This window comes from Cervus elaphus, chromosome 4 (assembly GCF_910594005.1).
Source record: "Cervus elaphus chromosome 4, mCerEla1.1, whole genome shotgun sequence".
Lineage (NCBI taxonomy): Eukaryota > Metazoa > Chordata > Mammalia > Artiodactyla > Cervidae > Cervus > Cervus elaphus.
In genome coordinates, this window is record NC_057818.1 from 65,510,209 (window position 1) to 65,521,571 (window position 11,363).

At 45.6% G+C, this 11,363-nt stretch overlaps 1 protein-coding gene across 3 annotated transcripts; it reads right to left on the minus strand.

The window, feature by feature from the left end:
- Window positions 1-5,937: 5,937 nt before the first annotated feature.
- On the minus strand, window positions 5,938-11,353 carry LOC122692569 (leukocyte immunoglobulin-like receptor subfamily A member 5). 3 transcript variants are annotated; one of them, XM_043900257.1, is made up of 8 exons: window positions 11,220-11,353; window positions 11,083-11,118; window positions 10,623-10,907; window positions 10,070-10,369; window positions 9,787-9,831; window positions 7,784-7,903; window positions 6,458-6,510; window positions 5,938-6,379 (listed from the first exon to the last, which is right to left on the minus strand). In XM_043900257.1, exons 1-8 carry the CDS (start codon window positions 11,251-11,253, stop codon window positions 6,242-6,244), a joined length of 1,011 nt encoding a protein of 336 aa, XP_043756192.1. In that variant the 5' UTR covers window positions 11,254-11,353; the 3' UTR covers window positions 5,938-6,241. The 3 variants fall into 3 exon arrangements, with proteins under 3 accessions (XP_043756192.1, XP_043756191.1, XP_043756193.1); XM_043900256.1 differs by having other exon boundaries at window positions 11,035-11,118; XM_043900258.1 differs by lacking the exons at window positions 5,938-6,379; window positions 6,458-6,510; window positions 7,784-7,903 and adding an exon at window positions 7,911-8,693 and having other exon boundaries at window positions 11,035-11,118.
- Between the last annotated feature and the right edge of the window lie 10 nt (window positions 11,354-11,363).

Consider the following 11,363-nt stretch of genomic DNA (forward strand, 5'->3'; position numbering starts at 1 on the left):
AAACAATATACTATACAATAAATTGAATACAATAAAATAGCTTAACATACTAAAGTAATATAGCAAACATGTAATATTGACCATGCTTATAATTTAAAATTTTCTAATAGCCATATCAAACAAGTAAAAAGAACTAAATAAAATTGATTTTTATAATATATTGACTCCAATATATCCAAAGTATTATTTCAACTTGTAGTCAATATAAAAACAGTTGAGATATTTTCCCTTCAACATTTGGTACTGAGGCTTCAAAATCTGGTATTTCACACTTGGAGGACATTTAAGCTGACCTTAGCCACAGTCCTTGCTTTCAATAGCCACATGTGTCTATTGGCCACCGTATGGGTTAGGTCTGGACTAGAGGACAGGAAAGGGACCTCTGGCTTTAAACGTTTTTTATTATTATTTTTGGATGTGCTGGATCTTCATTGCTATGCCTGGGCTTTCTCTAGTTGGGGTGAGCAGGACCTACTCTTTGTTGGAGTGTGTGGGCTTCTCTTGCTGTGGCTCATGGGCTCTAGAACATGGGCTCAGTACTTGTGGCATGTGGGCTTAATCGGTCTGTGGCATGTGGGATCTTCCTGGACCAGGGATTGAACTCATGTCCCCTGCATTGGCAGGTGGATTCCTAACCACTGGGTCACCGGGGAAGTCCGGGACCTCTGGCTTTAAAAGAAAGGAGGGGTCAAGGGATTCAAAGGTTTGGATATCCTCTGAGCACCAGTTTTGGGAAGCGGGCCTTCCCTTTACCTTAAAGCCAGAAAAGGAGAACCTGTACTTTATGCAGACCCTGAAACACTGTAGTCAGAGGCCCTTCCACACAGGTCAGGTAAGCCATATTATTTAATAATGTGATACATAATAAACCTTTTAATGGCTAAATATTTTAGCTCTTTTAGATACTGTGAACTAGCCATCTTCCAAAAATATATTTTTTATGTAAGACTTTATAGACATGAAAAAATGAGGCAATGAATACTTTAAAGCAGATTTATTTTTATAGAAAGGTTACATCCTCCTGATTCCATATCCTGCTGTTTCTCCTTAAAACTATATCCCTAACATGTCTACATCTGCCTCTGTTCATATCTGTATCCATAGATGTGTGTGCTCAGTCACTTTAGTCGTGTCTGACTCTTCGTGACCCATGGACTGTAGCCCACCAGTCTCTCCTGTCCCTGGAATTCTCCAGGAAAGTATACTGGAGTGGGTTGCCATTTCCTCTTCCAGGGGATCTTCGAGATCCAGGGGTCGAACCTGTGTCTTTTGTGTCTCCTGCACTGACAGGCGAATTCTTTTACCGCTAGCACCACCTGGGAATGCCCTCAGACATCTATAGATATCTAAATAAAATGTATGAACATGAGTTATATGTAGAATCATGTGAATGATGAAATGGAAAACTACTCAATCATTTAAATTATGCACATGCACATTAAAAAATACATTATAAACAATAGATTATCATAATATATTGCATGTATAATATACTATACACAATATAAATATATAAACATGCATATTCAAATATATGCATAAATAATTCTTTCTATGTTTGTATATATAATGTGTGTAACATTAAATACTATATACATACATAAATCTATGCATGACAAGTAACTGAAGAGTTTTCCATTTGGTCATGTACATAACTATCTTTATTTTTCCCAAGATCTACTTTTATGTAATTTTTGTGTTTGTGTACATGTTCATGTGTGCATACATATGCTGCTAATTGTGTGTTTGTGAATGCGTGTAAAAAACTGATAAACAGAAACCTCAATTAACTGGAGTTAGGAGAGACCAGAAGGGGGCGCTCCCACACCCTGAGCTGATAGCTCATATGACAGGAAGAAGGAAGACCCCTCTTCTTAGTAACAACTCAACCAATGAAAAGCCACGGACTGTTTACTGCAGCCCTCCAGTTTCCTAGTCCCCTCTATAAAAGTGGTCTTCTCCTGCCCTTTGGGAACATGGGTCCCCGTGGCCATAGACCCTGAACTGTAATTCTCTAATTCTGTATAAACACATTTTTGCCATTGAAATAACTGGCAGTCCAATTTTTCAGGTTAATATGCATGTATGGTTTTCCTTTTTTTTTTTTTCTGTTTTCTTTTTAAAAATTTATTTTTAATTGGAGGGTAATTGCTTATTTAAAGGACACTGAACTGAGAATTTCCTGAGAAAACAGTTACATGTTGTGTAATGACCTCTTGAAGTCAAGTTTCTAAAATGGACTTGTTGAGTCAAAAGTGACACACATCTTCAGTTCTGAGACACGTTGCAAACTGCTCTCCAAAAATTCGGCATCAGTTGATGCTTCCCCCAACTTCTTCCTCTGACTCAACCACAGGAACCAGTCAGGTGGTGCAGCTTCTGTTCGCTACCTTCTGGGAAGCTTTGATATCTACTCCTTCCTTCCTGTGTGGATCAGATCTGACCTCTGACATGGATTCCCTCGATCTTTAAACAGCTTGCTTCTTTCAGTTCCTCCCCTCCTGTCCAGTCTCCATGGTAACCTCGAGGGAGCTCTTTCTCACATGCAGTTCTGATCTTGTCACTTCTCTATTCAAACCCCACCCTGATTCCTAATCCCCCTTTCTGTAAAATGCAGACTGAATGTAATTTTCAAGATTCATTTGAATCTGGTTTCAGCTGATTCTTTCTCTTTTCACATTTCTATCCACTTGGTGCCCAACCCAAGCAAAGTTTTGTGGTTCCTAACATGTGGGGCAATGTTGTAATAACTTTTAATCAAAAGTTAAGACAACTTTTTATCAAAGGGATGGTGGGTTTTTAAATTTTCATTTTAAAAATAGAAGTTGTATATATAATATACAAGGTGTACATAATGATGAGGGTTCCTTTGGCAGCTCAGTGGTAAAGAATCCGCCTGCCCATGCAGGTGACTCGGGTTCCATCCCTGGGTTGGGAAGATTGTCTGAAGAAGGAAGTGGCAACCCACTCCAGTATTCTTGCCTGGGAAATCCCATGGATAGAGGAGCCAGGTAGGCTACAGTCCACGGGGTCACAAAAGAGTTGAACATGACTTAGTGACGAAACAAGAACAACCACCACGTGTTGATGACTGAATCCTGGGATTATATCCTCTGCATTTTATGCCCACAGGTCCTTTGCTATGATCCCTGTGACTGATTTCTGTTCATCCTAATTTCCACGACCCCATTTTTAAAAATCACTTCAGATAACCTGACGCAATGCATGCGTTGTTACAGAATATTCTGTCTACCTAACTTTCTTCACTGTACTAGACCAGGATGTTTTTCAAACATCCTCTGTAAATGACAAGACAATAAATATTTCAGGCTTTGTGCACTATAGTTCTCTGTCTCAAAGACTCAACTTTGCTATCAAAGTGAAAAAGCAGCCAATATGTAAGTAAGCACAGACATGTTCTAATAAAGCTTTATTTAAAAAAAACAAGCAAGGCGATGGGCCAGATTTGGCCCATGAAGCATAGTTTGCCAATCCCTGGTCCAATGTAAGTGTTGGTAAAACTACAGCTTGAGGGTCATTCTCCTGTTTCTGTAAATAAAGATTTACTGGAACACAGTCATGCCATTCCTTTACGTATCAACAGTCCCCTAACTGCCACATTACATCACGGGTTTGGAGCCTTGGCTGTACATGGGAATAATCTGGGGGACTTAAGGAATTTTATTGCTGTTTACTGCAGCAATAAAAACAGTCCCATTCCAAGAGGTTTTTCCAGGGGGTGGGAGAGTGGGGAATCTGGTTCCCAGGATTTAAAATAATTCTTTAGTTGATTTGAAAATGTAACCAAGCTTGAAAATCACAGTACCAGCATCACATCTCTTTAAGTGGGTGCCTCTTAATTGTCTGTATTAGAAATAAGTGGGATTTTTTATAAATGATAACCATTTCCTGAGTACTGTCCTTGGTTGGCTGAAGAAGCCATAGAACCAATGTTTAATCCTCCTCCTCCATGCCCTCTTCCCATCCCAATAATTCTTATTGAAACTGAAGTTTTAGAACATTTGTAGTAAACCAGAAGCTGGCAGATGTTTTTGTCAAGGGCCAAAGAGTAAATATGTTAGGTTTTGAGAGCCATCTGGTCTCTGCTGCAATTCCTTAATGCTACAGGAATTACAGTGGGGGGATAGCTGTAGGTAATACATAAATCAACATGCATGGTTGTGTTCCAATAAACCTTTATTTGTGGAGGTTGAAGTCTGAATTTCAAATATTTTTTACATGTCATAAAATATTACTTTTTTCTAGTTGGCTTCCCCTGTGGCTCAGCTGGTAAAGAATCTGCCTGCAATGTGGGAGACCTGGGTTTGATCTCTGGACTGGGAAGATTCCCTGGAGAGGGAAAGGCTACCCACTCCAGTATCCTGGCCTAGAGAATTCCATGGACTAGTCCGTGCAGTTGCAAAGAATTGGACACAACTGAGCGACTTTACTTCAGTGCCTTGATTGTGGTGATGGTATCATGTCATTTGCATTTATCCAAATTCATCACATGGTACCCATGAAATATGTGCAGTTCTTTATAAATCAGTTACACCTCACCAAAACAATTAAAGTATTCTTCCTTTGATTTTTTTCAACCATACAAAATGCAGTGGTGCTGACTGTTGTATAACCATGTGAATGTATTTAATGTCATTTAACTTTATACCTAAAAACTTTTTTTTTCTTTTTCATTTAGCCATGCCCTGCAGCCTGCAGAATCTTAGTTCCCCAACCGGGGACTGAACTCATGCCCCCTGTGGTGGAAGTGTGGAATCTTAACCGCTGACATCCAGTGGGTCCCTAAAAATGGTTACAAAGTTAAATTTTGTGTCATGTATATTTTAGCTGCTCAGTCATGTCCAACTCTTTGTGACCCCATGACTGTAGCCTGTCAGGCTCCTCTGTCCATGGATTCTCCAGGCAAGAATCCTGGATACTGGAGTGGGTTGCCATGCCTTTCTCCAGGGGATCTTCTCAACCCAGGGATCAAATCCAGGTCTCCAGCATTGCAGGTGGATTCTTTACCGTTTGAGCCAGCAGGGAAGCCCACAAAAAGCAAAAAAGTATTGAAAAGTGTAAAAATGTAACATGTATGGTACAAAACAGGTGACTTGCCAGATTTGACCTGTGGGTTCTAATTTATTGACCCCTGCCCTAGACAACAAACTCTTCAACAAGAAGGATGGTTTTAGGATCTTTCCTGTGTGCCTACAAATAGTCAATTTGCAAAATAAAAAGCACCAATCATACAGAAACAATGAGAGTGAGGGTATTTATATCTGAGGACTTATTTGAACAGGAAACCCGATTTCAAAGTTATTTTCATGAATCTTCAGTTAATTGGCACCCAGTAGCCTCAAAGTGGAGACTTTTAGAGTAAACGTCAAAAAACTATCAGAATTTCCTATCAGTCACTCAAGACTTCTGATAGATTCCTTAAAAGCCAATGTTCAGCCCTTTCTCATTCCTTTATATAGATTCAAATTTTCATCTGGTATATTTTTTTCTTCGCTTAAAGAACTTCCTTTAGTATTTCTTATAGTAGGTTATGAACATTCTCAGCTTTTGTTTTCAGAAGGCTGTAGCATAAAACCTGGTGCCCAAGAGGATTTAAGTACACTTAATTAATCCCCTTCATGGATCACAGCCTTGTCATGGCAAAAGAAAATCAACCCTGAATATTCACTGGAAGGACTGATGCTGAAGCTGAAGCTTCATTAGTTTGGCCACCTGATGGGAAGAGCCAACTCAATGGAAGACTGTGATGCTGGGAAAGATTGAGGGCAGGAGGAGAAGGGGACATCAGAGGATGAGACGGTTGGCTGGCATCACCGACTCAATGGACATGAATCTGAGCAAACTCTGGGAGACAGTGAAGGACAGGGGAGTCTGGCATGCTGCAGTCCATGGGGTTGCAGAGTTGGACACGACAGAGACTGAACAACATCAACATTTAATTAATGAATAATGAAAACTTACAAAATATTACCCTGTCGCTCTTCTGACGACTTCAGAGGGTCTCAGGAACTTCTGGGCAATTAGAGATTCTGGGACTGATTGGATGATGTTACTGGGGTCTCTCGATTTCCGGGGGGAGGGTAGCAGGATCTTCCGAGGAATGTGGGCTCCCTCAACCAGGCTGATTCTCAGGTTTGGAACCTCAGTTCTAGAGGAGGGAGCTACCAGAGGTAGCTGTGAGTTCTGCTGCCCAGATGAAGTGCTGGCCCTGGCGCCTGGCTTATCTGAAGGCCAGCGTCACATACTCACTCCTCTGAGTCTGTCTGGGCACCCAGGAGGGTGTCCCAGCTGTCTCCTGGTGGGGGCGGCAGGTCACCTGGGAATAGGTGACCTCCTGCGGGTCCACAGCTTCAGAGGCCTGAGGAAGGAAGGGAGAATGTGAGATGGGGGTGTGACACGGGGGTCCAAGGGACAGTCTAGAGGAGGAAGCCCTTACCTGTCCATTCACCTGGCCAGCTGCCTCTGGGTGTCTCTCTTTCCTCGCAGAGTCTAGAAGGAAAGAGCAGGTTGTTATAGACTGTGTATCTGTGTCCCCACTCCCCCCCAAATTCATCTGCCGAAGTGGGGCCCTGCACGTGGTGGTGTTTGGAGATGGTGCCCCTGGCAGGAACTGAGGTTTCGATGGGGCCCTGAGGGTGGGATTCGCATGTTCAGCCAGAGCTCTTTTCGCCAGGAGAGGTGACCGTCTGCAAGAGAACCCTCACCGGGAACTGAATCCTAGCACCTACATCTCAGACCTCCCAGCCTCCAGAACTGTCAGAAATGAATGCTGGATGTTTGAAGCACTTGGTCTATGGTGTTCTGTTACAGCAGCTTGAACAAAGAGAGGGTCATTTCTTAAAAAACTGAAGTACTGTTGAATATACAATATAAGTTACTGGTATACAGTGTAATGATTTACAGTTTTAAAAGGTTAAACTCCATTTACAGTTATTATAAAATATTGCCATATTCCCCATTTTGTTGTTGGGACATTTGGGATCTTTTTTTTTTCCCCTAGTTGTGGCATGTGGGATCTAGTTCCTTGACCAGGGATCAAACCTGTGCTGCCTGCATTGGGAATGCGGAGTCTTAGCCACTGGACCATCAGAGAAGTCCCATCCTTGTAGATTATTTTATACCTACTAGTTTGTACCTCTTAGCCCCATACCCCTTAGTTACCCCCCATTAGTCACTGCTAGTTGGTCTCTAAAGCTGTAATTTTAAACATACAACATTATAGCCTGAACATTTCTCTTTGTCACTAGAGGTGTTTCCTGAACAATATTTTAAATGGCTATGTGAGCTGTACCTTTGTGTACGGTTTATATCCTGTTTTACGACACTGTTTCGGTATATGGGTTATATATTGTTTTATGACATTGTTTTGTAATATTGTAAATAATGCCATAGTCACTATGTTTGTGAATCCACCAGCAGCTTAAGAGAGTGTTTACAGCTCATCTTCCCCAATTGCATTTCCTCATCTTTTCATCTTTGATAATGAAAAATGACATGGCAAAAACAACAACAATCTCATGAACATAACAAAGGGAGGGTGATGTCTTCGGGGTGGTGGCTGCAGATTCCCCCCAGCCCTGTCTTCTGGAAGGCAGTTACCACAATCACAGCGTGAACCAGCAAAACAGCCCACCCCTCATTGCTTCTGGACCCCTCAGCCCCTCCCCCTCCCCCAGCAAATGCCCCTCCCCGTTTCTCCAGTGGGATATGCGCCCCAGGGTTCTCTGCACAGGCTCGCCCCCTCCTGCTCTCAAGGACCTACTGTTTTTGGCTTTGCGCAGACAGAGGATGAGGACGACTAGGAGCAGGAGACCCGCGGCCACCGGGACGCCGATCCAGATGCCCAGGTGTCTGTCTTGGGAGGCCGGGTTGTCAGACGGGGCTGCAAAAGGGGACACGGTGCTGGAGCAGGCACGCTGTGTAAAGAACCTTCGCACACACCACGGTTTCTGAGTATTTCCTCAGACCCCACCACAATCCCCAAGCTCAGAATTGTTGACCCGTTTTCTTAGAAAAGAGGAATGAGCTTTGACCACCTCGTTTGCTTGCTCCATGAAGTCATAGATAACAAAGCACTTGGAGGGACTTCTTTGGAGGCCCAGTGGTGAAGACTTTGCCTTCCAACGCAGGGGATGTGGGTCCCATCCCTGATTGAGGAGCTAGGATCCCACAAGCCTCGTGGCCAACCCCCCCCCCCAAAAAAAACCCCATAAATCAGAAGCAACATCGTAACAAACCCAATAAAGATGCAAATGAGAAGCTGCTCAGAAATGGAAATTTGTATCCTTATAGAATAAGGATGATGTTATCTCACTGGCACCTATCTTCTCAAAGCTGTGAGACCACAGATTCCAGACCTCTGGCTACATGACCATCCCTTCAGAGAAGTTTTCATTGGTGGGGTCTAAGAAGGACTCCATCAGAAACGGAGAATGCTGGTTCTCCTTAGGAGCCAGTCACCCCTCTTTTCCCTCTAATAAATTTCCTTTTCTTGCCTGACTGCCCGGCTCCCTCTCTCTTTTTCTGCACTTGCCTCAATTCTGGTGTTGAAACCCGGGAGGGAAGATCAGCCACAGCTGGGTGGGCGCCTCTCCTTGCCGGGAAACTGAGACGAGCTCCGGGACGGGACTCTCCACTTGCCTTGCTGGACTGACATCCACACAGCGGCCCGCCTTTCATCCACCGGTTACAAGGGTGAGTGAAACCCCATTCCCTCACATCCTCTCTCTCTCCCCACGGCCTTCGGGCCCTCTGCCTTGTGCCCTGTCTGACTTTGAGATAGGGGACGCCCATTTCAGAGCAGAGTATTATTACTCTCTGAGAAAGTCCCGAGAACAGGGACGCCTTTTCTCCCCAACCTTTCTTACTTCTCGCTTTCTCTTGCCCTTGTCTAACCTCTAGGAGGGCATGGTCAACTCAAGAGCGAGGAGTCCAAGGGCAAACCCCTCCTCTTGAGGACCCCTCCAGCTTTGCAAGCTCCATATAGGCATCTGTCTATGAATGGCCCCCCAACACACGCACACACACGCATGCACACACACATGCATGCACACATACACACGCACGCACACACACGAATGCGTGTGCACACACACATGTGCACGCACACACACGCGTGTGCGCAGACACAAGCACGTGCACCCCCCCCACCCCCCAGTACAGACTCTGAGACATGTCTTGGGACAGGAAGCAAGTTCATACTAAATTCTTCTCAAGACGTAAGAAGTGACAGTGGTTACAACCACAGAAGACCTTAACCCCACAGCCCTTAATCCTGTATGGAGTTTGCGTCTACATCCCTGAAGGAAATGAGGCTCAGAGGAGGGGAAAGACAACAGGGAATTTGTTGGAGGAACAGCTCTCATGATTGGTGTGTCCTCAGTGCAGCCTAGGGACGAAGTCACCAGTGACCAAGGCTACCTGGTCGTCTGGATTATTCTGAGCTGTTATTGACAGACTAACCCTTCTGGGAGCAGAGCTCAGTGGTGAGGCTACGAATTCTAGAGTATTGTCAATTACGGATCACTGATAACTGGTATCTATGGATCCTGTTGGCTTTATCTGCAATCCGTAGACCTTCTAATCCTCTCCTTTCCCTTAGGGAGAGCAGCCCTACCTGCTATATCTGTGTTCTCCATGCCCCAAGACATCAGAAGTCTTCTTAAAAAGCTGGCCCTGTCTCTAGTAAACCCCGTTCCACTCCAGGTCAGAGAGAAGGGAACAAAGAATCTCGTCTCAGTTTTCCACGTAAACTCAGTCACTCACCAGTTGCACGTCTGGGTTGTGTGTTGCTGGGAGAGTCAGTGGTTCCTGAAAACAGAGGTGAAGTGGGAGAGGTCTTCCTTATTTCTGCCCAGCCAGGTTCTTCCCTCCCAGAGTCCCAGGGACCCACGTGGCCCGGCCCCGGCCCGTCCCTTAGAGATGCGCATCTAAGCCGATGGTGTTCACACACCCCCATCTCTCGGTCCTATCCCCAGCCAGTGCTTTAACCGCACAGAGTCCGCGCCCAGGGCGGGGGTCAGGTGGGTGGACTGGGCTTCTTCCTCACCTTCGACCTGAAGCTGCAGTGGGTCACTGGGCTGAGACCACACATAGGGGTCGTCGAGGAAGGCACCGTAGCATCTGTAGGTCCCCGCCTGTGTGGAGGAGACTGGATTCAAGAGGAAGATGGTCTGGTGTCCTCCGTGCTGGGGGGTGGAGCTTTGGTTCTGGGTGATGTGATCTCCATCTTCTTTGGTGAGGATAAATACATCATAGTTCATTTTGGAGAAACACTGCAACTTCACATTCTCCCCTGGAACCACCGCTGTGCCAGCCACACTGGAGAGGGAGGGCTTCTCATAAGCTCCTGAGAAGGAAGGAAGTTCAGTGATGAAGGAAAGGGTCACGTAGACACTGTCCCTTTTCGTCCCCTGGGAGCAGACGTGGCTCTGGTCTCTCTCCCCTCCTTGTCCCCCTCCCCCTTGAGGAAGTCTCTCGGCATCATCTTGGAGACCTTCCCAAGGACAAGGCTTGGTCCTCCTGCTTCCTGTCCCCAAAGCCTTGTCCTTCCCTCGGCAGAGGGGTCAGTCCCGGCTCTGCTGCCTCCTTGTCCCACTCACCGGTCTTCACCAGCTGCAGGGGGTCACTGAACTGGGACCAGCGGCCTCCTCTCTGATAGGAGCAGTGGTACAGCCCTGTCTTGTCTGTTGTCATCTCTGTGAAATTCAAAGTGTTGGTCTTCCTGGGTGTGATCTGTTTCTCTTTGTCCATGGGCTCAGGACTTCCCACTTTTGATATTCTGTACCCCTCAGCTTGTTTAGGTCCTTGACACTGGAGGGTCACAGCACTCCTAGGTGGAACTATGGATCCAGGCAGAGCTGTGATACAAGGCGGGGGGAGGTTTCCTAGAACACAGGGAACAGGTGATAGACACACAAGTGTTTCTCCCTCCACCCTTCTATTTCTCCCCCTCTTACAGCCCCCAGTCTAGAGTCTGAGTCCCCTCTTTCCAGCTGCCAAGAGAGCTGATACCTGGCTTAAACGCTGCTGGGTCCTCAGGAGTATCATAGAGACACTCACCCGTCTGTGCCCAAGTGCTCTGGCTCAGACACAACCCTAGAAAGAAACACCCAGTGAGGACAGCACAGCCTTAAAGGACCCCCAGCCCTGCCCTCCTTAGCCGTCTATTTGCACCCAACCCTCTCTCCCCGACTGACCAAGACAGAGCAGCAGGAGAGGAACCACGGACATGATCCCGCATTCAGGCTGCCCACTAGCCTCAGCCCTGCTCTCTGGTGAAGGACACGCTGCTCCGTCGAGTGACCCACACTGACAGGAAGCTGTGCAGTTGCTTTCAGTTC